At 39.1% G+C, this 27,754-nt stretch overlaps 1 protein-coding gene across 2 annotated transcripts; it reads right to left on the reverse strand.

Annotated features, from left to right (window-relative positions):
- Positions 1-1,345: 1,345 nt before the first annotated feature.
- On the reverse strand, positions 1,346-27,256 carry inpp4aa (inositol polyphosphate-4-phosphatase type I Aa). 2 transcript variants are annotated; one of them, XM_072686070.1, is made up of 24 exons: positions 27,090-27,256; positions 17,854-18,096; positions 17,716-17,760; positions 16,627-16,745; positions 15,171-15,287; positions 14,944-15,023; positions 14,721-14,829; positions 14,423-14,513; positions 13,357-13,504; positions 13,103-13,233; positions 12,088-12,192; positions 11,525-11,633; positions 11,062-11,079; positions 10,346-10,532; positions 9,389-9,607; positions 8,723-8,864; positions 8,251-8,283; positions 7,980-8,152; positions 7,193-7,316; positions 6,721-6,988; positions 6,467-6,564; positions 6,218-6,330; positions 5,259-5,413; positions 1,346-3,668 (listed from the first exon to the last, which is right to left on the reverse strand). In XM_072686070.1, exons 2-24 carry the CDS (start codon positions 17,951-17,953, stop codon positions 3,536-3,538), a joined length of 2,817 nt encoding a protein of 938 aa, XP_072542171.1. In that variant the 5' UTR covers positions 17,954-18,096; positions 27,090-27,256; the 3' UTR covers positions 1,346-3,535. The 2 variants fall into 2 exon arrangements, with proteins under 2 accessions (XP_072542171.1, XP_072542173.1); XM_072686072.1 differs by lacking the exon at positions 27,090-27,256 and adding an exon at positions 26,565-27,029.
- Between the last annotated feature and the right edge of the window lie 498 nt (positions 27,257-27,754).

Consider the following 27,754-nt stretch of genomic DNA (forward strand, 5'->3'; position numbering starts at 1 on the left):
AATACATCTACTGATGTTGTCACATGTTTATCATGTTGTGTTCGTGGACTGTTATGTGGGCCAAAAAAGAATCCTGCGTTGCCCGATCCATTAATTAAAATAATATGTTTTAATGAATCTATATCTGAGATGCATGACGCGCGCTTTTACGCATCTGGTGCGTTTTTACGCATTTCGCATGTAACGTTTTGATGATCGTGTCGATACATGCTTTACCATAAACGCGTAAGGCTACGTGGAGAGCTCTACCCTACGTAAGGTCCCCTTAAAACGTATATATGCATCAGTGATCAGTTTAACCACAGTCCAGATACCTCACTCTCTGAGTTAAATAATTGTATAATTATTTAGCCTAAATTCGATATTGTTTTAGATTAGAAACATCACACCAGCACCAGACCAGCATAAACCATAAACGCTGGTTTGCTGGTCAATTAAATCTGAAGACTAAGACATCAGATTTGTGGTGTCTAATACTTTTTGGTGTTGCTTATCGGTTTTATTTCTATATATATATATATATATATATATATATATATATATATATATATATATATATATATATATATATGTAGCTCATGCATTATTCATTATTTTTTCTAGTAGACATGCCAGTCTGGTGTACCAGTTGCTTCAGCATATACTGGTTTATGTTCCGGCTGCTTTATTTTGTGCAGGTAGGTGTTGTCCCGGTTTACAAGCCGGCTGTAATAATGTGCTGTAGTAACGTGGGTGGTGTGCTGGTTGTTTTAGGATGTGCTGGTTGGTGTACTGGTTACTGTACAAATTAATGTACAAATTAATGTGCCAGCTGCTTCAGTTTGTGCTGGCTTGATGTGCTGGTCAACGTAAAATATGCCAGCTGTATGTGAGATTAAGCGCAAAAGGACTTCTAAGGTCTTCAAAACAGGGCCTGTTAGCTGCCCCCCAAACCAAACTAAAAAAAAAAGAAGCTTTTGCAGCTTATGTTTGAAAAGCTTATGTCTGGCATCAACGACTGAGGAGTGAGGGTCAGGGGGCAGATTCCGATGGCAGCATTTGGTCAGGTTATTCATATTCATACAGGTTCAGAGATGCTCCTTTGCCGTGTTAAGTAATTCTTTGGACACGGGCAATAGACAAAATATTAATAATGGTTTATTCCATATTCATTCCAAACTGGTTTGATAGTTTAAATTAGAACATAAAAGACATGAACATGGAACTAACAGTCATGTATGTTTGTATATGTATATGTTGAGCATTTTCAACTTTTCACAGTTTTTGTTTTTTGTTGGTTTTGAGAGACAGAGAGAGACAGAGAGAGAGAATGGCTGTTAGTTTACGAAACACAAAACACTCAACGTTGTGATGTTCATTATTTTAATATCTGCATGTCTGACTGAATTCTTTGTATTTTTGCATTACTTACAGCTAGGTCCAGGACTGTGCAGTTAAAACCAAGGCAGAACAAAATCAGTACAGTACAGTAAGCGAATGTCAACATGATACAGATTCACAGAGACTAAAACTGAAAACTGAAAAAATAGAAAATAAACAGCCTGAAAAAACATTCACATTACAGTGTCTTTACATAAAGTGGAAAAGCTAAACAGTAATATATATATATATATATATATATATATATATATATATATATATATATATATATATGCTAAACATGGAGAATGTTGTTCTACTAAATAGTGCAATACCTAGTTGTCTGTAAGGATTCGCTGCATGCAGACAGGTGCAAGACACATCTACTCGTCCTGTATGTTACAGCTCTAAACATGTACTTCATCTTGCCAAATAGCTTACTCAATAACAGTCACACAGGGACTGGTTCAGCCCAGGTGTGTGTGTGTGTGTGTGTGTGTGTGTGTGTGTGTGTGTGTGCTTAACTAAAATGCTTATGGTGTCGAACTGTGTGCCTGTGGAGCTTCTCATTTTCTTGTGGCACCTTAAGGTTCACACTGAAATGAAATAAATAATAGCAGAGTAATGTAATGCATTATTAACAAGAGACAATGCATGATAAAAGCAGTGGTTTCTGATATCATAATCCAACCCAAAGAGATTTGCATAACACAATATACACACATTAATTGAACTACCAGCAACTGAATCATGTCCTAATTCTCTTACATAACTCTAAAAGTATGTTAATTTCTATTCACAACATTTCACTGTATTTAATGTATAAACATTACCTGTGCTTGGCAACAGAACGAAAAAGGCCCGTAAACAACCCGTAAAATGCACAAGATGTAAGTGCTGATATAAGCTAAAGGGCTCATTTAAAAGCATTATATGTAAACCCTTATGATAAGGTCTTGAGAAGACACACTGTGCCACAACACAAACTGAGGGAAGAATGATGGTATGCTGAATACACTATATGGACAAAAGTATTGGGACACCTGCTCATTCCTTGTTAATAATCACAACCCCACCTCATCTCCAACTCATCCCAAAAGTTTCAGATGGAGGACCATCATTCCAACACAGTTCCACTGCTCCACAGCTCAATGCTGGGGGTCTTTACACCCCTCTAGCCCACACCTGGCATTAGGCATAGGGTCAATAGGTTCATGTTTATCTGCTCCAGAGAGTCCTATTCTATTGGTGTTACTTCTATACAGGGACAAGACAAGCTGTGTCAAGCAATGGGTGCAACTTGAAATAGCCGAATGCATCGATTAGAAGGGGTGTCCACAAACATTTGGACACATAGTGTATTTGTAAGTAGATTCTACTTGTTTTACTTTTAAGTCACATTTAGGGAAGAAGACAGCAGTAGACACTCTTAAGGCAGCTACAGTACCATGTGTTAATGTGTGATGTAGAACAATGCTCATGTATATATTTGGTGCATTAAAGGACTCAGCTGCTTAGCAGGCTGGGCCTAATTGTCATAAGTGTTTAAACTGATCTTGAAAATACAGTCTATTAACAAGTAAACACATCCCTTAATGACTTAAGAACATGCACAAATCTGGTAAAAGTATAAGGGATAATGAAAACATTTTTCATTACATTTATAGTGCTGATATATTTACCTTTTATGTTGCAGAAATTAGGCCTGCCACCAAAGGCAAAGTAGCTAAAGACAGTCTATTCAGGTGTGTTAAAATTCAGTTCTCTATTGACCAATCACAGACTGAAGGAACCGTGTTCTTTGCAATGGGGGGGATTTTAGTGGATGGCTTCAGTCGTCAGCACTGTGCTGAAACTGAGTGTTTTTGTTAGAGGATAAAAGATTTACATGGGTTTTTACAAACCCTTAACATGAAACAACCACTTAAATTCCAGTCCACCAGTCTTTGTCTTGATCACCTTTGCTACAGTTACCAGGCATCAGAAGAAAGCAGTGAGCAATGCAATCTTGTCTAATATGGATTTGATGCGGATACGGTATGATAGCTACAATGAGCGTACATGATTGCACTCACTGCACCAAGTTTCATTTACATCAGTGGTGACGGAGTAAAGGGGTCAGGGGAAGAGCCTGGTAAAGAGCAAGGTGAGCTTGGCTAATAGACCACTGTTCATATCAAGTTTCTACTTTTCCATAAGTGCCCTCTGGAGGTCTGTACTGCTTGGGGAAGGCTTTCAGTTGAAGAGAATTGAAGGCATACTTTCGGCTGCCCACGTTCTTCATGGTGTTCTCCCTCCTGCAGCCCTCACTATGGACAGAGATGGTGGAAAGGGTATAGTTATAGGGGTGTACAGACAACTGGATATGCAATGTGCATACAGTCATGGTTACATTAAAATGTCAACTTCACAGGGGAAGGAAAAAACCTTAAAGTTCAATGGATGTCAATGTAAAAAACAGTTTGTGTGTTTCGATTGGCCTATATATCATAAAATTGACATGATGTAAAGAACACCTGTCAATATTTGTAAAAAATGTAAAAACTGCTGAAATGGAGATGCATGTTTTTTCAAACTGTCTAAATGCTCCTATTTTACATTGTTAGTTAATATTCCTGGTTATATTTCATTCTTTAAATCTTTAGTCTGTGTATAGTGTCTTTTTCCCAACCACGTCAGAAGGACAATAGAAAGAATATAACAGGTCAAGAGAGTTAAATTTTTTTCAGCTAACTCATACCTCAGTTTGAAATGATACATGGATACAGGTGTCTCCATTTAGTACAATTTAATTCAGCAGTGCCTGAAAATGCGCCTTCCCTTACCTTGTTACTTTGTTATTTGTTAGTTGTGGCGTCACTGGAATTCAAATTCATAATCCCCCAAAAATGAGTATGGGCCACAAATGTTTATTTTAGTTGGGTACTAGTTTTTCTTGTATTATTCACTAACTGAGCACTATATAATTAAGACCTGTACATCTATGCATTTTTGTGTGCTTATCTAATTAGTCAATTGTGTAGCAGCAGTGCAATGCATAAATCATAGAGATATGGGCTAGCTTCATCAGGCACTGTTCAGCAATAGTCAGAATGAGGAAAAAAATGTGGTCTCAGTGATTGAGTGTGGAATGATAGATGGTGCCAGACAAGCTGGTTTGAAAGTTTCTATAACTGCTTCTGGGAGTTTCAGGCACATCAGTCTCTAAAGTTTACTGAAGAACATCCAGAGCATCCAGTGAGCAGCAGTCAGAACTGCAGACAGGAACACTTTGTTGACAGAAAAGGTCAATAGAGAATGGCCAGACTGGTTTGAACTGACACAAAGACTATGGTAGCTCTAACACAGGTGTGTACAGAATGTTAAACCTTGAATCGGATGAGCTACAACAGCAGAAAGGTTACATTTCTGTCAACCAAGAACAGAAAGGCCACAATTTTTGACTCTAGTTTTGATAGACATGACAATATGTTCAGTGTTCTTCAGTGGGATTTCCAGTCACCAGACCTGAATCCAATAGAACACCTTTAGGACGGGAGATTCACCGCATGAAAAGAACTGTATGACACAGTCATGTCAACATGGACCAGAATCTCAAAGAACTGTTTCTAATACAGCAAAGAATGTGGGTTGTCTTACGAGCAAAAGGAGGCCCTATCCAGTATCCAGAAATACCTTCTCCGGTCAATAGCCACAGTGCTGAGTTGTTCAGTTGTTTTAAATGCATTTGCATTGACTACCATGTCTCAAATAATGCAATATACAATATAGTGCTAGGCCTTTACTGGTCAGTTACCCATACTGAACAAATCATCTGTCTGTGGAAACCTAAGTTCTGTGCACTCATTACTGGCATGTTGCTCTTTTTTTCATAAAAGGCAGTGGCAGGGCAACCTCACCTGCGCATGCAGTCCAGGGCCTGAGTGAAAACCTGTGGGGCCATGCAGTGCTCCTGCTGCAAGATGAGACACTGTTCCAGAGTGACGGACATGGCCGTTCGGTCCTTTGCACTTTTGCAGCTGGTCACGCGCACACCATTCAGGCGGCGACACACCTAATACATCAGCAGGTGAGCAAATAATGGAAAAGGGCAATCAGGTACATAATACTATACAGGAGCATTCACAGTGTCTCTTGGATAATGTCTAATTTTAGCTGAAGTTGAAAATGGTGACTGATAGATCTGAGTTAAAATGAGACAAAGTATTGGGACAACTGTTTTTTCATGGTTTCTTCTGAAATCAAGGATATTAAAGAGTTTATCCTGCTTATGTTGGCGTAACTGTCTCTACTGTCCAGGGAAGGCTTACTACTAGATATTGGAGCATTGCTGTAATGATTTGATTGCACAGTGAGTGACAGGAGCGTTAGTGAGGTCAGGATGTTGGTCACCACCCTACCTCCTTCCCAAGTCATCCCAAAAGTATTGGATGGAGCACCATCCAAGTGAAACACATTTCCACTGCTCTACACCTCAATGCTGGTGGGCCTTTCGACCGCTCTAGCCCATGCCTGGCATTCAGTATGGTGCTAATAGGTTTATGTTTATCTGCTACTTAAACATGTGAACATATAGTGCATTTGTAGTCTATTTGTCTCACTTAGTGGACAGCAAATTACATGCTGCATCAAATACGGTGGCTAGCTAATAAGGCTATTTTTGTCTATTATTAATAATAATAATTGTACTTTTTGTAGTTTCTACATATTTTACTAGTACTGCGCACATACATCATAATGAGGCCTACATGTCGTTACAGTCACTGGTATACTGTGGATATTTTTACAAGACTTAATAGAAGTAGAAATGAATAGAAATGAATCTATGAATTATGGCGCAGATGTAAAATGACCATACCTCTGCTGCCTGCCAGAGGAAGTCGACATTCTTGCTCTTTCTAGTGTTCAAAATCTGACTGAGAGATTTCAGTAGCTCTGGTACACAGTTCTGACTGCGAGATCGAGGCAGACCTGGGGAAAAAGATAATGCCTCAGTGAAACCATAAACACTCCAATAAATATTAATCAACTGGCTTAAATGACCAGTGCTGTCCTAGCGTGTAAATCTGATGAAAGATGCACATTTCGGAGCTTGTATAGGACTTACAATCCTCAGGAAGCACTTCCTTGAACTGGTCATAGTAGGAGTTGAGTCGCACCAGATTCTCCATATTTACAATATCTTGCAGTGACGTGTCGCCAAACCTTTCAGGTAGTAAGAAGTCCATTAGCATGGGGTGTACATACTGCTATCTTATTTTCATATCACCACAATACTTAAACAAAAAAAGATATTTAGCAACACTGGTCTACTACAAGCAAGCAAAGATGAGAATAAATGCGCAAGGTTTATTTGCTTACTTTTCTGCAAGTGTCTGTTGCTCATTGATTCCTATGTTGAACAGCACTGGTTGAATGCGCAGTAGCATCCCATTTTGAATCTCCCGTGGCAGCACATCAAACATGTTCCCTGGCAGTGGGATGCGGACATTAAACCCATCTCGGTTCCCTGTGATAACTGGCAACATGTCTGGACCAAAGCTGGAAGTTGCCTGGGTGACCTTAAAAGTGACATTTCTAAGGTCCATGATGCCAATGCTCATGTCCTCCAACATAGCCAGCTCCTCCCCTTTAACACAACAGAGATTTCTATTATTCTCATATTTTAAAAGCGCACTGATCATTTGTCTTCAGGCTCTAGATGTTTAGGTTTTAGTCACTTTTTCAACTTCATAAACATAGCAGTAAAAAATCACACTAGTGTTAATTTGATGCTATACCTGCAAGCAAGTAAACAGAGATACAAGCACATAGGGACGACAGCTAGACTTACCATACGTGCTAAGTAGACCCTCAAACTGAACCAGTAGGCCAATAGTGTGGAGCTGCCTGAGGAAGCCATCCTCACGCAGACAATTCCTCAGCTTTGTTATGAACCCACAGATCACAGCCGTCAGCTAAGAAAAGATTTTGATACATTTAATAACTGATGATGTAATGTGTGTGTCTGTGTGGTGTGTGTGTAAATATATATATATATATATATATATATATATATATATATATATATATATATATATATATTAGGTTACAATATACACAATTCAAGTGTGTACATTATTCTAACCCCTTCTAAACCTTCATCCCTAATTAAGTGGATGAATTGTATTTGAACAGGAAGTCTGACCTCAGGCATTAATGATGTAATACCTGATGTAATATAAACTCACCAAGCAATTTATAGGAACAGTATACTAATACCAGACAGGGCACAGATTCCTCAAAATGTTAAAATTCTGTTTAGATCACATGGTCAGCAACAGTACTCAAATAGCCTGTGACATTCAAGTGATGACTTCAAACATCAGAAATTGCTGCCACACAATTGGCTGATAAGATAATTGCATAAATAAACACAAGACTTATTAAGTTGCTTGGTGAGTGTATTTTACTCATTTGGAAATTAAAGTACTCACTTAAATCAGTTTGGAAAGGCAGCCAAATTTGCTTTTGTTTGTATTATGTTACTTTCAGTATCCATGCAAAGTGTAAAGTGTTATTCTCTTTAGTAGCTAATAATGTGTGTTTAGATAAGCATGTCTGCATGTGAGGTTTCTCACTGTTTGGCAGAAGACCACGTCTCTACGGTACTGTAGTGTTAAACTCATGCCGATGGTAGGGGCGCAGTCCTGCATCAGCACAAACACCATAGACTTCTTTGCCTTGTCACTCATCATGGCCACACACTCGTTCAGTGTGGTCAAGAGTGGATACAAAGCATCACTCCATTCACCTGCAGCATCACATATGGAAAAGTAGTGGTGATGAGACACTGCATGGATCCAGCAACTCAACTGGTCCATGTTAAGGTTGCCACACAATCAGACTTACCTGGAGAAGTGCCCTCAACACTGGGGCTTCCGTCTGTAGAGGGAAGAATCAGAAAAGTTTCAGGGACATCAAAAATAACTGTCTTAGTATTAGGTGTGATATTTTTTTCTACTAAGGATGGCAGTTTAGAGTTTAGGGAATAAGATGAGAATTTTAGCACAGTTTATAATCCATGTAAAACAGGAAATTACAAGATCTCACACAGCGTTAAAAAAGGATGTAAAACTGAAAGCACCGAAAACACAGAAAAAGTACTGCTCAAAGTTTCAGAACACAAACTAGTTGTTGTAAAAGTCTCTGGACGTACAGGAGGATCTGTGAGAACTGGGTGCGCATGCAGAGGTCAGAGAGGAGGATGACTGTAAAGATGAAGGTGACTCAGAGTGAGGATGTGATGAGTAAAGCGGGGTAGAGAGGGCGAAGGGGGAGGGCTTGTAGTCTGGGTTGATCCAGAACGCGCTTCCATCGCTACCTCTCTTGCTGGTGTTGGGCTGTGGATCAGAGAGGAAGACGTCCTCACTGCTGTCGCTTTGCAGCCTCTCTCTTGTTATCAGCCTGTCCACACAACGAATCACACACTCCAGACTCTTATCCACATTTAACCACACCTTCTCCTGCAGTAAAAGAGGGAGGGGAAGACAAATAGTATATGATAATCTGATTCTTTTGTGTTTCCATATATTACCTGTATGTCTGGCAGTAAACAGCATGTTATGTATATTATGTTACATAACTGCATGTCATGAATTTTTATTTTTTATTTTTTTACATTTTTTTTTTCCCTCCAAATTTGGTATTTTCAATTGACCCAATTGCCGCAATTAACGATGCGGCATTGCCAGACAGCTGACACGTTTGGAGGAAAGTGCTGGGTCGCGGGCTACACTGCACCAGCTAACCGACACCTGTGCTGGCCAACATGGCTTTAGAATGATGAGGAGAGAGAGCACGGCCAACTATGCTCTCCCGGACTCCAGCTGCTGATGGCAAAGCTGCATGGCTCAAGATTCAACTTTGCAAGGCCATAATGGTAGCAATTTAGACTGCTGAGCCACTTTAAGCCCTTTATAAACAACATTTAAGTACTACATCAAATTCTCATTTTCCATGATGCTGTGAGCTAGTTGCAGATGCTTACCCACTCTTCTTCATGCCAGTCCACATTCATGGAGGCTCTGTTCCCTTTCCCACTCCACTTGGCCTGTGGAGATCCCTGGTCGTTGCGGAGGACCACACGCTCAGTGTCTGGTGCAGATGGAGAGGCTTTAGAAGCGACGAACTCTGGCCGTGCTGAGCTCAGAGCCTGGATGGCTGAGGCCAGCAGTTTATTGTCACATACTGTTACTAGCTGCCTCGTCTGAGAAGAATAGAGAAGAGTGAGCTTTTTAATCCGGATTACACCTTTCCTCATAACAGCAATGTAAATGACAGAGAAGAGCAATATGGAAAGACTTATTTTTATTGAAGGATGTCATATTTGAAATTTAAGCTTGAAATGTTTGACAGATCAGTATGAAATGTCTACTGCAGGATGTGAAACTAATGAGGAAATGAGAAATGGCTTATTTATAACAATGATTTGAATAAGAGCACAATTAGGCAAAAAGCAAAGAGTAAAGAAGAGAAATCATACTGATATACTGGTCTGTGTATTGGCGAGAAACAATATGATATGTATCACTGTACAGGGGTTATGACTCAATATATTGTGACATATTGCAATACTGTAAATTAATTTCAGGAAAACTGCCATAGTATTAAAAAAATGTATGTATAAAATCTTATAAAGTAACCTTTTTCTTTCACTTTTAGAACAGTGGGTCTTGAAGACAGAACACTGCTATCTGGTAGTCAGGGTTTAAACGCAACACAAAATAAACTTTTACACATAAACTGTTAATTAGAAATATACCCCAAAAGTGATTATGATTAATGATTTGGCTTAAGGGTTCAAAAGGAAAACAATAACATAAGAAACTGAGGAGTAGAACAAATGGTGCCACACAAAAAAAAGACTGAACAGGAAAAGAAACTATGTAACATCACAAAGTACAAGAAAGAGGTATTAAGAGCTCCAAACAACAGGCAGTCTGACCTTGTCTGTCAGGATGGCGAGGGTCCTCTCTAGTGCATTAGATGACCTCTCTTTAGCAGCACGGGACAAGCGCTCTGTGTAGTAGCTGACCTGAGTCTTCAATGTGTTAATGTGGGAGATTATCTCTTTTGCTCGCACCACATCCTGGGGCTGGTACACCATGGACTGTGGACGTGACTCTCCAGCACTGGGAAGAGAAAATGATGTGAGTTAGGAGATTCAGTCCATACAACAGTGGTGGGGAACTTCTTGAACAGTTTAGTGATTTTTCCTGCCTAAACATCTTTGATTTAACCAAGCAGTTAACAATCAAGTTGACTATCAAGAGTCTGGAAATCAACAAACTGTTCTGGATTTCGCCCGTCAGTTCCCCACCACTGTTGTACAAGCTGGAACATCAACCCTCCTTATTTGACCTGTCTGCTGTTTTCTTCCTATCTAAATGGTAATGTTGATTAAAGACACGTGTGACACATTTGTATAGTGAAACATGAACACATATATGAACAAATACATGATACACAAGTGCTGCACACAAGGACATTCTACAGCAGTCAAAAAGACATTCCCTGAACTCCACTGCTGATTGACTCTGAAGCATGGGACTTATGGGAATGAAATTTAGAAGTGGCCAAACACTGACCGAATATAACACATGATGGAGCACCAGCACTAATGAAAATGAAGGTTTGAAAATCTGCATCCCCAAAACTCACCCTTCATCCTCAAATGCACTGATTAGAAAGCAAACATAAAAAGCAAATGATTACTACTGCAAATAGATTAGTTGAGAATGAAATAAAATGAAAAGCTTTAAATTCCCACTGTTAGAAAAAGAAGCAAAAACATAGAGCAAATATTTCCAGAGAAAGCAATCATGAGCCCTCAACCATGCAGGCCTTCATTTGCCCAACCTCTGTGATCACATATCATTGACCTTGATACACAGCAATGCTAATTCTAACAAGACTGAGACCTCTATATTCAGCTTTGCAAACAGATATTAAAACCCAGTTTTAGATTTAATTTACTGTCTCTAGTGAAAAGTCATTTTATTTTAGGCTGAATCTAGGCTTCATCTGTGTCTGGAAACCCAGTGCTGTTTAATTTCGGTCATTAAAGAAAGGGTTAGATATAAGACACTGCATCAAATATTGACGATAGAGGTGTATATCTTACTGTTTCTTGGTCTCTTCAAACTTCTGAATTAGTTTCCTAAGTCCACTGCCCTTAAAACCTTGATGATGGGCTGCCGGTGCTCCAATAGTGACCACATCATAGGTTCGGTCTGTAAAGATGAAAGTTGTCTGATGAACCAAACTAACTGAGAGACAAGCCTTACACCAACACTATACAGCATTTTTACCTTAACAGCTTTAAAATCAATGTGACACTCTACTGACTTGTAATAGGGAGAATAGCATTACTGTTGTTGCTACTCTGAATGCAGCGTGCTGATAATTGCAGCAAGAACTGCATAATGCTGCCTAACCTAACTCATATATGTCCAGAATCTGATAATATTTCGGTATCACATCAGTCCACAAGCTTCTTTTACTTTCAGCAACGGTTCTGAAGGCCTTAGCTTATCCAGAAAAAGTGTCCTTTAGCGGTGACTCAAATTACACTTCCCGACTAAAGGGGGAGCCAGGAACAAGAAATTCCACAGTGCTGCTTTAACAGGCATAACATCTGATATTGTGTGATGCAACAGAATATTTTCAGTAAAGAGAATGTCTTACCATAGCCTGACTCGCCCTGAACTCTCATTCTCTGAATATGGAGGTTGGTGGGCACAAACTCTAACTTCCGCTCTGCTTTCAAAGTACTGGATTTGAAAGAAGGACCTGAACAGAAAAATGACAGAAATATGGAGAATTAGTGTAAAATGCAGGTAATGTTGTCATTGGAAATATGGTAGCTTTGTATTGGCTTGTTATCTTTTATATTTCAAGCTATTAGAATATTATTAGTTACTACAGTGTTTTCCTGGTCCTGAAGTGCCACTGCCCTGAAAACTGCAATGTGCATTTCACCTTCACTTCACTCTGTCTCAGTCTATTATATGGGACCTTTAGCTTTGTCTCTAAAAGTCATTAAAATCTGCAACCACAGAACCTGGGCCATGAGCAAGTCCACACTGGCCAAAGTAACATGTAACCGCATATGTGAAAGAAACTTGATGCTGCCTTTATTGTTAAATGCACTGCAATAATTTCTGAGCAAGCATGGTTGTCCATTCAAAACAGAATTTCATTTTGGGGATTGTTACTGATTTGTTTGTAAATATGTTGTCCATATGTTATCACAAGACGAGTAGACAAAATGGTAGGAAGACCCACTTGCAATATAAACAAGATAAACAACTACATGTCCAGTATATAAAATATTAAGGCACCTATTCTAGTTAGTTTATTTGCCAAATGCAAGTACTACTGCATCAATTGAAGACACAGCCATCCAATTATGAGTACTACATTTAAGAGAATAGGATGCTCTGGAGCAACTGCACATGAGCCTAATGTTACCATGTCAAATGACAAGCACCAGCTACAGGGATACAGGGTACAGGGTTTGGAGTATGCAGGGTGGAGGTATTCAAAGACTTGGACTAGAAGTGGTTTTAAGTTATTGTACCAGATGTACAGACTGTGTTCAAGTGTGTGACAAATGCTGCAATACCTATGTACTACATATGCCACTGTGGGTCTGAGCTTATATATTTTCTCCAACATTCTATTAGGAAAGGCTTTTTACCCTTGTACTCGTGAAGGTCACTGAGAGTTTCCTGGTAGGTGAGGATGATGGTCTGATATTGAGTGATGATCTGCCTTCTCAGATTCTCCCAACATGGTGACAATTCTCCCAACTCCTCAAGCTCACACACCCTTTACACACACAGAAGTGTTTACACATGAATACAAAAAGCAAAACATATGTGAGGAATTCCTGATTCCGAATTTGTGAACATATGTACTAACATACACTTTCACACGTGTTACAGCATATACCTGGCAGCATCCTCCTCCAGTAGCAGTTTTACAAACTGTCTGGGTATGTGAAGTGACAACACGCTCTCTGCCATCTGTTCCAGGACACGGAGGTGGTTGCCATCAGTGGTGGGAAAGCGGTACATCCGTGATATTGTTCCCCCAAACACTGCAGCAATGCAGGAATAAATGACTTTCTTGATGTGTTTATTTGACAGGGACAGTAAACAAAAATGAACATCTCCATTTCCTGATGCCGATGTGTCAGATTTATACAAATAGCTCATTTAGATTTGCTGCCACTGAGCAGGTTAGTGCCAAAAAGGTAAATCAATTAGGTCAGTACTGATTGACTACAAATCAGTTAATAAGTCATCTTATCTTAAGAGAGCAAGTGCATATCTGGGCCTGATATCTACACTACATCTATGCTTATTTACTTCATGTATACAGAAGATTCACTTTTAATAGATCAGTAAACTCTTCAAAATAATGGTGTCACAAAGTATACTATTTGTATTTTTGGTTTTTATTATATTTAGAAAAGAGCTGAGTGTGAAGAACTTTTAAATTGGTAAAGAACCTTAACACAGACTTCTTTATTCCTTCAAATGGTTCTTCACACATAGATCTCTTTTACATAAATGGTTCTATTATGGCATTGCTCAAAGAACCCTTTGCAGCACCTTTATGTTTGTGTACTGTAGTGAAGTGTAGAGTGTAATGAAGATTTTACTATGAAATGCTTGTATTAATGCATTTATTACACTGAATGCTTATCACTCTAACTCCTGTCCTTTTGTCTTAATGAATGCAGCGATAGTTTCACAAGCAGTTGAAATTGTAGAGAATTTGGAAGTAGAGTGACTCATACAGCCTCAGCCACTATGTTAGGCCTCATTAAACTACAAAAGGGGAGCATATGGATAATTCATTCTCTTTTAGCAATTAAAGGACTAAAATAAACACCTGCTTCATAGCAAAGTATCAAAGCTGATTTTATTTGAGTCATTTTCTCTCTAAAAATGGTACAAATTCCCATACAACTTAATAAATAAACATTAGAGACTATAGTTCAGATACTAACCTGCCTTTAATAGAGTGTCTTTGCATAGAGAAGCAGACTTTGCTCTTAACCCCATGGATTCTGTCAGGCTCTCATCAACAGCTAACACCATCTGTGACACAGAGCACACAGTGTATGTAAGGATACAATGTAATGTACCACGTACAATGTTTTATGGGTAAAGACTATCATAAGTAATAATGATCATGGCTAAAATGACCAGGACTTTAGTCAGACTGCAATGTTTGCTGCTGGCCATCCAATTTAAATTACCAGGGACTTGTGATTCAATCATGCATTAGACATGAACTCGACTCACTCTGCCATTAACTGTGTCTGTCCGAGTCAGCGGGGCCCTCTGGTCTTTCTTCTCCTCCAGTTGCCAGGCAATAATGGTGATGTTGCCTATCCTCTCATTCTCTGCTGATCTGAGCCATTAAACAAAGATTAAATCTAAGCAACTGTATTCTCCCAGAAGTCCTAAGGACATGACAGTACAGAGCAAAATTAAGATGTGTGGTTCCTATTCTGAGTTCACATACCGTAGTGTGAGGTGTAGCCTGCGATGTTTGTCCTGCAGCAGTTCTTTGACTGTGAACATGGCAGAACCAAGAAGATACATCTGTAGAAAACAAGACAAGACACATGACTCCATGCTGCAAAAACTGATCGTCATTTTCTAAAAGGATTGAATGGTAATTGTAAATCTAAGCACAAATTTGCTATATAATAGTAAACTTTGATGTAAAATCATAGGCAAGCTTCTCACCGTTCCCTGTGAACGATCCTTGACATCATAGACAGAAAGTTTGACTTGAGTCTGCTGAGTGATCAGGGAGTCTTGGAAGAAAGCAATGCTACTGAGGAATATTGGATTACTCGTAGCCTGAAAAGAGAAGCTAAATTATTTAAAATATATACTCATAATATAAAACTTTTATGTGAACTGTGTATAATACACAGTTCAATTTACAACTGACCTGTGGTGTTTTTGCCCTAATCTTTAGAAAATGCAGATATCAGCAGCAATATCTAAACCATGATGTTATTTAAGTCTTTCCCACTCATTGCTCACTGGATTTCTTTGGCTTTGATGAAAGCTATGATTGTTCATTCTTGTTTGTGAGAAGATTGTCATTTGTTTGTCATTTGTTAAAGAAACATTGGATTCTCTGGATTCTCAGACTTTAATGTCTTCACACAGATCAATTTATCAACCTACGCATAGTCATATATAGTATACAGTGGGGAAAAAAAGTATTTACCAATCACCAATTGTGCAAGTTCTCCCACTTAAAAAGATGAGAGAGGCCTGTAATTGACATCATAGGTAGACCTCAACTATGAGAGACAAAATGAGAATTTATCAGAACATTGTCTGATTTTTAAAGAATTTATTTGCAAATAATGGTGGAAAATAAATATTTGGTCTCCTACAAACAAGCAAGATTTCTGGCTGTCACAGACCTGTAACTTCTTCTTTAAGAGTCTTCTCTGTCCTACACTCATTACCTGTATTAATGGCACCTGTTTGAACTTGTTAACAGTATAAAAGACACCCGCCCACAACCTCAAACAGTCACACTCCAAACTCCACTATGGTGAAGACCAAAGAGCTGTCGAAGGACACCAGAAACAGAATTGTAGACCTGCACCAGGCTGGAAAGACTGAATCTGCAATAGGCAAGCAGCTTGGTGTGAAGAAATCAAGCAATAATCAGAAAATGGGAGACCTCCAAGATCACTGCTAATCTCCCTCGATCAGGGGCTCCATGCAAGATCTCAGCCCGTGGGGTCAAAATGATCACGAGAACGGTGAGCAAAAATCCCAGAACCACACGGGGGGACCTAGTGAATGACCTTCAGAAAGCTGGGACCAACGTTACAAAGGCTACCGTCAGTAACACACTACGCCGCCAGGGACTCAGATCTTGCAGTGCCAGACGTGTTCCCCTGCTTATGCCAGTACATATTCGGGCGGGTCTGAAGTTTGAAATACTTATTTTCCACCATTATTTGCAAATATATATTTTTATATTTTTTATATTTTATTGATTTTTTTTCTTCTCATTTTGTCTCTCATAGTTGAGGTCTACCTATGATCTTTTTAAGTGGGAGAACTTGCACAATTGGTGACTGACTAAATACTTTTTTTCCCCCACTGTATAGTATGTTGTGACAAAAGCAACAGTAACAAAGACAATGCACTCCTATGTACCCCTCACCTCTATGATTTCAGTCTGAGCATGTTTTGTCCAGAAAGCTTGAGGAGGAGTGGTGCAGCTCACTGCTACAAAGCTACTGGGCTTACGCTCCAGCGCTGGAGTCACTAACTCACTGCAGGCTGGGGAAAAATCAGAGAAGAAGAATAGCACATAAATAACATATATTACTTAAACATACACTTTATGGACAGTATTGGGACACCTGCTCATTCATTAATTAATTAATTAATGAAATTAAGGATATTAAAAAAAGACTTGTGCCTCTACTATCCAGGCTTGTGCCTCTACTATCCAGGGAATGACTTTAAAATTATTGGCACCCTTTGACAAATGTAACAGAGAAAGTCATAATGATAATAGCATTATTTTATTTTTTTAATAATGCTATTTTATGTAAAAAAAACAAAAAAAAAACAAATAGATGCCACAAATATCCATCCACTTTCTTGTCACTAATTAGGATTGTATTTGTATTATTGTTAGCATTATTATTATTATTATTATTATTTATTAATATTATTATTATTACTACTACTACTACTAGCTAATTATTATAATTTAGATTTAGACAACTCATTTGTCACCCATTAGCATGGAGCGTAACTTGCTGCAGAAATAAGGCAAATCAGTATTTGATATTCACAACTCACATAATGTGTACAGTAACACTTTTAAAATGCTAATATCCAACATCAAATATGTAGCTGGAGCTAAAATTTGTTGATGAGCAGAATAGATCCAACAGCTGACAAAGAATAGCTGCATTATTTAGAGCAATTTAGGACAGTGAAATAAGACATGTTTTAGTCAGCTGTCAATCAGTCTAAATTGAACAAACACACATCTTTTTAACTGTGGAAAAGTGACAGACCTGGAGGCCATCCTGTCATCAGCATTAAGCACAAGGTAAATGGTGAATACTTTACTGTAACATAAATCAGCACCTGATTAACCATAGTAAAGGTGTCTGACATAACGCCCAATAGGAAGGTAGTAAAGTACTTAAACAGAATATGTACAAAGCAATCAATCTGTTAACACCAGTTAACTGTTCCATTAATTCCCATTTTTTCAATTCCTAATACTCACCCAAACTGAACTCCAGCACTGGTTCATCGGGGTCCTGGCTGTTACCTTAAGATCAATACAACAGGTGAGATATTCTGTATGTTTTATCTTATTATGGTAAAACAGCAACCCATAACAACCCATATTGCTCTCTCTCACCCGACAGTGTGAGACCCATCATTTCAGAGGACAAGTCGAATGTGTTGGCGCGGTACACAGACCAGGGTCGGTGGCGAGGGCTGCGCTCTCTCCCTGCCATCGTGGCTCCGATTACACCAAAGACCTCCGGGAATCAGGAGAGCAGGGCTGGAGATCAGTGGTCAAACACTCTTTGTGCCTTCAGTAAAATCTTCTAAAAGCCAGGCCTGTTTTACTCCATAAAACAACCTCGTAATGGGGGAGCTGAAGCGAGAAAGAGAGGAAGGAAATGAGTACAAATATGAAGCCTTCGACATGCCTCAAAAACTGCCAAGACCAGCTGTAAGGCAAATTGAGCCTCAGGACCTGTTTTAATGTAAGGCAGCAGAAGATTTTACGCTAGTGACCATTACATTATTCATTTAGGTTCAAAGGAAGCCATTTAAAATTAAAACCGGATGCCACAGAAACAAGGGATTGAGAAAACGAAGCAGTGAGACCTAGAGAACATCTTCCCTGTTTCCATGGGTGGATAATTCATGACCCTGAGGAAGCATTTAACAAACAAGATCTGGTCTATTCCTTTTGGAATCAACCACAGAAATATTCCCCTACCTGATTTCACCTTTCAGTGATGGAGCTTTAAATGTATTTTTTACAGTCGACATAACTACTTAAACTAATAACAGCAAAGTTTACAAGTATATTTCATCACTCGCTGTTTCTGCTTCTCTGAGCCCTGGAACAACATCTCACACCGCTTGAGGTGTGATTACAGGTATAGGATTACATTTACTGGTTAAGTCATCATGCCAGGATTACAGACTTTCATGTTAATTGGTTTGAAGATTCACACTCTTCCTTCTCTTTCATTATATAGGTTAACACGCTGTGAAGAATCTGGGTAATGTTAATGATAATAATAATAATGGTAATATTATGGATTAAAGCTTGTCTGCTCAGTGACTGAACTTAACTGAACTTAACACTGACATGGCTCAATGTAACACTGACTACTGAATGCAATTCACCAGTTCTGATGCTTTTCTTTCCAAAATGAGCTGAGAGAAATGAAGTGGAGGTAAAACACTGTATGCGTTTTCATTTTGTCATGGTCAGAGATAAGTGTGTATAATAAACATGCTTTTTATATATTGCCAGTAGTGCTGAGCATCACAATTCTATACTTTTAAGGTTTTGACTGAATTGCTTCAATAATAAATCACCTTTTATGTCATCACTGAATACAGGTCAAGCTTAGTCAATAAACCAATAAGCATGTTTAGTCTAAAAACAAGAATAGTGATGGACTGTCTAAAGGACATGTCATAAGCATGTCAAAAGCACAATCTAAACGAAACTGCATGAAGTAGGTAATTTTACTAGAAGACAATTATTTTTATTTAAAAAGGTGTTTTTTTGACCATGGCTGTGTAATGTGGATCAGTGTCCAGGCATCAGTATTAAATTTTAATTAAATTTTAACATTTGATTAAAAAAATAATCAGTCTATTTGTAACAATATTCAGTGCAGGGGTGGATAAAAATGTTATACCACAATATTTATCACAATATTTATTGTAATACACGACTGGAGACAACATGCATCAATGCGCAATATTTTGACAAGACTGCTATTTAAAAACTCTCCAATACATAGTTTATAGATTTTTATTCAACATTTGCTGCACTTCATCTAATAAAAAAGAATTAATCACACTCTCTGTAATAGAGAGTAAAATCATATCATCATATCATCATAAAGACAATAATATAACCCTAACCCCAACCCCTAAATCAGTTCCAGTGTCACTGGATCTTTTTAAATAGTACAAAAGCAAAAGAAACGAGATCAGGCCAGTAGGCATGTGTGCTTATCTCTAAAAATGGAGGGATCTGAGCCTGGTGGAAAGCAAATGTGTATAGCAGCAGGAAGTGGGCTGTGCTCTGGTACGGGGTAGTTTGGCTGGCTCTGCAACCTACGGCATAACAGTCACCCAACAACCCACCAGCCATCCATCTGGGTGTACTGGGCTGCAGCCTACCTTAGAGTCGTCTCAAAGAGAGCGTTCATAATATATTTATAGTGTATGTACCAGTCACACTCTTCTATTCAGCACACTAAATATACAGTGAATATACAGTATGGTACTGCAGATATTCTGCTGTAATTTTACTGCTATTGCAGTCATTATTACAACAGATACCAGCACTTTTTACCAGTGCTTTATTGTATACAAGTATACTGGCCTGAGCAACCACAGTGTAACCACATTTACATCAGGGCGCTCATACTGATGCCACTTGTAGGGGCTAACTTGGAGGGGCTACATTTTACAGATATTGTTACTACAGAGCTAACCAACAAATTTAAATGAATCGCAAAGTATAATACCATACCATCATTTCAGTTTCAACTTTCAGTCAATAACAGTAAAGGTAAAATAGTAATAGCAATATAATGCTAATAACTCTAATTGAAGATCATGACCAAAACTGGTGAAGTTAAAAGTTGAAGAACACACTTGGTAAAGCAACTGGTGCTAAAACTACAGCAACCTCCTAATCAGAACTGCTTATATTGGAGCCCCTACCCTGACTCATCAACTGATCTCCCACTCGTCAGACTTTTCAGTCAGAGTGCAGCTTCTGTCCTTTAATCTCTTAAAAGCAAAAAGAGCTCTCATATTAAAGAAGTGGGCTTCCAAGTGATCTCTCTATCTGAGCAAAAATAAGTTTGAAATAGATTAAATATGGAATGATGTGTATTTGATGTTAATTGGATACGCTGTGTGTGACCTGCAGTGCCCTTTATTGAAGTGTGACTCACTCGTATGAGTCAGACTCTGTGCCTTTATCAGCCTCCACACAGCACAGGAGTTGCTATTTATTTGCACAGAAACCTGTCACTTCAGAGAAGGGAGGGGAAATGAATAGAAATTTACACTGAAGAACACATCTCATCATTTAAAATACAGAATAGTTTGATACACGAGCACACACGGCATATTAAGTATTGGAATTGTGAGTAATCTGGTGACATTCTGTGAAGTGAGCGTGGACCGAAGTGGGTCTGGAATGCCAGACTTCACTGTGGAGCCTTCTGGAGGTGTTGTGGGCTTAATTTAGCGAAACACTGACGAAAAGAGGTGACTACCTGTTAACCTTTTTAAAGAGCTTGCAATGCAGTGGGTGATTGGTGTATGAGAAAGGTGATTATGTGTAACCTTATTCTTAGGTGTAGGATCTTGTGTCTGATCATAAATGGCCACAACAACCTTAATCATCAGCTGAAAGATCTTTTTATTTTCGTGTAATATTTCACTTTAAAAGATAAAAATGTTTAACTATAGGAAATCTGATCAGATAATAAACAGCCACAGGAACATAGGAAGGGAGGTGCCTACATGATAGAGCATGAGATGTAATGAGTGATTAGAGTATGGCGGAAGGGGGTGGGCTAGATCCTATGTGTAACCCCAATTGTTCGGAGCAGAATTCTGTCATCTTCCTGTAGTAGTTCACAGCATATCACATTAAAGTAATACATTTTCAATGTGGTCCTCAACATAGAAGTACTCAATAAAGCCCAAAGGCCAATGATGCTATACCATTACAGTGTCTAGTGCTCTTTCTGAGAGTTTGGCACTCATACTGAAACAGAAATTCCCCCAAAACAGCCTTCTGCATTATTCCTGTAACTGAGTCTAATTTTACTGTTCCGTCCTTTACAAACCTCACCTCAACTTTCAACCACATCCTCAGATTTTTGCCCAGTCAGGAAGTTTAGGAGAAAGAGAAGTCTTTCTCTTTGTTATTGAGCTTGTCCTTCAGTGCCAACTTTTTTATCCCCAAAGCACTGATCTAATAGTGCTCAACTACGGCATTTGTATTTCGTATTAGAAAAGTAATACATACATACTGGTCATTGTCTGTTGTTGCAATACTAGAAGATATACAGTGGCGTCTGTCAAGGGGTGGGATATTTTAGTCAGGTCATCTGTTAAAAACAGGAATAATCATTCCAAAAGAACTAAGGCTTATTAATGCAATCCATTGAAGCCCCACCTCATAACTTACAAGCCTTAAAGAATTTGCTTCTCCGCCTTTGGTGCCAGACATCACAGGACTCACAGGACTTCAGAGGAGTTGTGGTGGCACAAGGGGGACCTACTCAATATTAGGCAGGCGTTACCAATGTTATGGCTGATAACTGTATATTAATCTTAAGAAAGTTTATAAAATTGTAGTGTTAACTAACTGTCTACTAATTACAGCCTAACTCCATTACCCCCATGCTAAAATACAACAGAGATGGCAAGAAATACACTTCATGTCCAAAGGAATTGCACCCAAAGTTGCACCTAAATTGCCTTTGATTGGCTGATTGAGCTACTTAGCAATCTGCAATTGGTACTGGCTCCAAAAACAATGATCTGTCTATCTGCCAAACATGGGCTGTGTGGTGTAAATGTGTTCTCTGAAGTGATGAATGAGGCTTCACTCTCTGGCAGTCTGGAGGACAAATCTGGATTTGGTGTATGCCAGGAGTTGACTGGCTGATCTTTGTATAGTAATGATTAATGTAAAAAAAAACCATTTTATATATAATTAATATATATCTATATTAATCATATAGAGTAATGTTTTAAATTTAAAAGTATTGAAGGCTTATTTGTCATACTGTCATTAAGTCATGTATTGTATAGGCTTTAGCATTCATGGCTAATAAGGCATTAGCATGGACATTAACTATGCCTTTCTCTATATTTCTGTCTCTGTCCCTCTTTGTATCTCTGAACTCTGTGTATAAACGGTACATTGTACAGTGTATATACGAAACTGATCTTTAGTATGAATCTGTAACTCATATTGTGGGCTCTAAAATGGTTCTTTTGCAGTTATGACGCAGGATGTAAACAAACCATGACAGCCCTGAATGTCTGAATGTCTCTCTCCCACAATCTCTCTCCTTTACATATCCCTGTTTCAAGCTTTTCAACTACTCATATCACTTGACAACCTAAATGAATCAAGTTAACACACAGCTTAAGCAAGTTGCTCTCCTGCTGGGGGGTCCAGCCAGAGCGAGAATTGTCACGTTTGTAATAGAGCTTTTGTTTAAATGTGAAGAACCTTTTAAAGGTCTACAGAACCGTAATTTAATATAAAGGTTGGTATATAATTTATAAAAGAACCTTTAAACATAAAATACCTCTGTAGAGACACCACCGTTGAAGGGTCATGTGTGAAGATTACTGCATGAATGAACACACTGGACGTGTTTTTATCTATGGCTCAATGTAAATACACTTCCACACTTAAAGGAAATCCTATATCATCTGTCTTAGTCCATTATTCCCCAAGAGATCAACTGTTCCAACTGAATTCGTATTCTTTATTTATTACTGTGTGCATTTACGACCTTAACATTGGCAGCTACACTACAATGTCACCACATGACGCCTGTACTACTCCTGCAGAGCACAGAAAAAACACAGTCATTCATTTATGTGACACCCTAAAGAATAATCTGTAGCACTAATCCCTGTTTTGGCTGGATTCTAATCAAACTGTAATTAGAGGAGCTGTATACCTCATCATTTAGTGATGAATCATTATATGTATAAACAGGATTCTCCATGCTTTCCTTTTATCTTCATTTCTCTATTATTTTGTGCTTGTAACAAGTGTGTCAGAGATTTGTGTCCAGTTTAAGCCAGCACTCATTGATCTTAATAAAAACAGACTAAATTTAGGTAGAGAAATAAGCAGCTCTTTTACGTAAAAAAAACAAAACAAAAACAGGGTAGGGACTAGTAAGGGTATCTATAGGACATGCATGATTTAGCTGTGTGTGTGTGTGTGTGTGTGTGTGTGTGTGTGTGTGTGTGTGCAGTATATAGGCTAAAAAAAAGTGAAAAGAAAAAATGTTTGCTGCCCATTAGTCTGCAAGACCACTGAAATCTTCTGGGGATCCTTTGCTGTGTGATGTGTTTTCTGGTGTACAGTGATTAGATCACAACACTAATTTGTTGTGCTATGAATCAGTGTCTGCTGCTGTTGAAATGGCAAATCTGCGCACTCACAGAGACCTCACAGCTGCACAACATAGCCAAAATACTAGGGACATACACTGTATGTTCAAATGTTTGTGGACACACCTTAATGCTTTCCACTACATTAAATTGCATCTATTGCTGACAGAGAAGTGCAAATGCATGCATACAGTCTAGTCCCTGTAGAGAAGTACTGCCAAAATAGTAGGACTCAAAAGGACTGGAGCAGAAAAATATGAACCTATTGGCACTACGCCTAATGCTAGGCTTGTGATGGAGGGGTATAAAGCGGCCCAGCACAGCATCCAACGTCCTGACCTTATTAATGCTCTTGTCACTGAACGCAATCAAATCCATACAGCAATGCTCCACGTTCTAGTAGAATGCCTTTGTGGACAGTAGAGACAGTTACTCCAATAAATTTTAATAACCTTGATTTCAGAAAACAATGAATGAGCAGGTGTCCCAATACTTCTGCCCATATAATGAATTTAAAGACCTGCATAAATATCACTTGAAAAAATATATATTTATATAATATTGTTATTTTATAATTATTGCATAAATACATTGAGTCATCAAAGTACCTACATAAACACTCATCTGAACATGTGATTAGTCAAGAAGCTCAAAACACAGTAAAAAAAACACTGATCTAAGGGACTGGTCTAAGGGTATTTTAGCCCTCTACAATATCAGTTATCATAATAATAACCTTTGTTTAAGCTGAACCTTTTTACTTGCAAATAAAGACTGCAAGAGCTATTCATGCAGTAATGACTAAGGAACAACCTATTTTGCAGCCCTATCTCTTAGCATCTCTCACCCTGAGTGGTCTAGTTTCTAAAAGGCCCTTGAGTAAGTTCTTGGGTGAGTTAGCAGTGGGGAGGAACAGTGTGGCTGTCTTACAGCTGTGAGTGTAAGGGGTGAAGTAGACTCCCTGTTGGGACACAGCGGGCCTGACAGATCCAGCAAGAGAGCATCCCTCCCCACTCCAAAGGCACTGTCAGAACCGGCTGCACTGCGGGTCCTTCTTGCTATCTCTGTCTTTTGCTTATGAAGCTGTTTTTTTCTCCTCCTCCTTTCAATCTCCATGAATGTTTCCCTCAGTCAGCTCTGATACCTCAAAGCCTCAATAACACTCACTAACTGACACTCTCACTTTCATGACATGTGCTCTCAAGGCACCTTTCTGTAAATGGCTTTTATTCTACACTCTATTGAGGTCGCAACTCAAATACAACACCTATTTCCATATTTTCCTGATATCATTTAACCACAAGTAGCTGTCTTTGACATTATGATGAATGAGATCACTGAAATGCTCCAAAATGAAGCCACTTCAGATTAACTTGAATTTAAAAAGTGTTAACAATGTATATACTTGTTCCCATTTTGAAGATAACTTTTAGTTCTGGACAGGAGTGACATATCTGAGCATTTATCCTGCATTCGATTGTGCCTCTACTTAGTACAATTTTAGCCTTTAGCTCAATGCTTTTTTTTTCACTGACACAGACTTTAACACTCATTTTAATACAGAAGCGCTCATTTCTCTGTTCCCACAAGGAGAGGTCAGAGCATGGGGTCAGCTGAAGCTGCTTGTGGCCAAAATGGCAGTGGGTCTAGAATCACTCATTTCTGCCATCAGCATTAGTTGCTGACCTAGAACTATATGTGCTTGTTTTCCTACTGCATGGAAGTCTAAGTCATTTCACCTTTAGCTCTTTCAAAGGCTCCTCTGTACGGATTGATGTTGATCCCTCACGCTTTAGAACAGATAGGCCAAACCGGGTTCCTTCCAGGTCACAGGTCTACAGAGATAACTGTTTTCCCTCCTCTAAAACTCTGAATTTATATAATCATGAACAAATACCAGGTGTATTTAGGGATAGAGAACGTGTAGGTCTGAAGTGCTGTGGTCCATGAGGACTGGAACCTGGCATATATGTTAAATATATGTTCAACTTCAACATGGCCTTTAATTGTAAGATCCAGCGTCAATACAATTTCTGGTAAACAAAAGAAGCCCCTAACAGCTACTTCAATTGTGAGCCTGGCTGTGTGCTAGGCATAGACTATGGAAATCTAAGAAAAGATACCTGTTAAAAAAAACACAGGATTCCAGAAAAGAATGAAGTGCAAAGTGTGTGTGGCATTACCCCACTCCCAATGTACGCACTTTGGTCTTAAAGTATACCTACTTTTGATCACTGACAGCAAATGATAGACCCTTAGAAGAAACAGAGGAGCATAATGCAAATTTGACATAATTGACAAATTTTTCTGTTGTATATATTTATACATTTGGATTTAGTTGCAATGTGCAAATGCTGAGTCTAAAGAAGAGTTTTCATCATTGCCAGCTTTTGAGATAATTACAATGAAGGTCTGTTCTCCATTACCAATCAATAACTCTAATTAACCACAGCACAGCACGTCTCTGACCCCTCCAGAGAGAAAACTGTAGGCTAGCAAGCAGCAACGCAGTGACAATGAGTGAGCACCTGAAAAACAGAGGAAAACAATGAAGAAGAAATGCTCAAACAGTGAAGCTCATGTCTTTACAACTACAACAACGAGTGTGTTTGGCACTGATAATGCCAAACTTGCCTCGGTGATGGTGATGATGATGATGATGATGATGTGGCTGAGGATGCACTACAGCAATACCTTTAACATCAGGCAGCAGATTCTTTGAAATCAGGCAGAAAAGCAGGCCTTGCCCGTTTGAGTCTCACTCAGCCTGTCTGCAGCAAACCCGAATCCAGAGCAATAATGATCTGTGAAACAGGAAATTCATGATCCAGCTCCTGTTCAATAGCCATGAACGCAGCAGATCAAATCCCACCAGCATTTAATACGCTGAACAAACTGAAAGCCCGTTGAGCTCGACAGCATCTCCGATGCGTTTCCCGTCCTCACTGAAACACAGACAGCCCGTTTAAACAATCGCTCGACCAGCTCGAGCGCTGCGATAGAGAGCTCTTCCGTCCTTGTCCTGTACCAACACCACTAACAGTAAACAAGCCCTTCGAGAGACAGGCGATCACACCTAGAATCACCAGTCGGTCCTGTCCTCACAGGCACCACGGTCTGTTTATTGCTTTTTCATATAAGCGACCGTTCAGTCGACTCCAGTCAGCCGCGACGTAAACCATGCCCGGCTGTGATGAAAAGGCAGAGGAGGAGACTTACGGTTCAGTCACGGACTCGCTCCATCTTCATGATGTCTGTAGAGCTGTGTTTTGTTGTTTTGTTGTTTTTATGCGTATCTGCAGCTCTGCATCCACTTGCTCTGTAATGTATAGAGCCTCAGACTCGCCCTGTTACTCCGTCACCCAGCTCGATGACGTCAGACCTCGCCCCGCCCCCGTGAGCCGCGATTTCGCACCATTTAACGACGTCCAGCGTGCAGTGGCATATCAGATGGGTTTACTGGCAGATAAAATGGTAAAAATTGTAAAGATTTTGCAGTTGTCTCACAGCTGGACACATGTCAAATACACTAAACCTCCAAAAGTGTGTGGACACCTGCCTTTGTTTTTTTTATTTATTATTTGGTATTATTATACATTTTCTAGACTAGACATTGGAACAATTGCTGTGAAGATCTGATTGTACTGATCCATAAGAGCATTAGTGTGATTTGGTACTGATGCTGGATGATTAACTATGGATCACAACCGACCCTCCAACGCATCCCAAACGTATCAGATGGAGCTCCATCACTCCAGATCCTCACAGCTTCACAGCCCAATAATGTGGGGGCTTTATACCCCCCAATCGACGCTTGGCGTTGGGTGTTGCGAGCTTAGACTCCAGAGCGTCCCGGTTTTGTTGGCAATGCAGGATATTATACA

This window comes from Salminus brasiliensis, chromosome 8 (genome assembly GCF_030463535.1).
Source record: "Salminus brasiliensis chromosome 8, fSalBra1.hap2, whole genome shotgun sequence".
Taxonomy (NCBI): Eukaryota; Metazoa; Chordata; class Actinopteri; order Characiformes; family Bryconidae; genus Salminus; species Salminus brasiliensis.

Bases quoted from the DNA above. Each gene is read 5' to 3' on its own strand.
- inpp4aa (XM_072686070.1), bottom strand. From the start codon at position 17,953: ATGGCAGGGAGAGAGCGCAGCCCTCGCCACCGACCCTGGTCTGTGTAC. The intron at 16,746-17,715 runs GTGAGTATTAGG...ATTTTTCCCCAG, and splicing joins AGTGCTGGAGTTCAGTTTGG to CCTGCAGTGAGTTAGTGACT. The intron at 13,234-13,356 runs GTATATGCTGTA...GTGTGTGTAAAG, and splicing joins CTGGAGGAGGATGCTGCCAG to GGTGTGTGAGCTTGAGGAGT.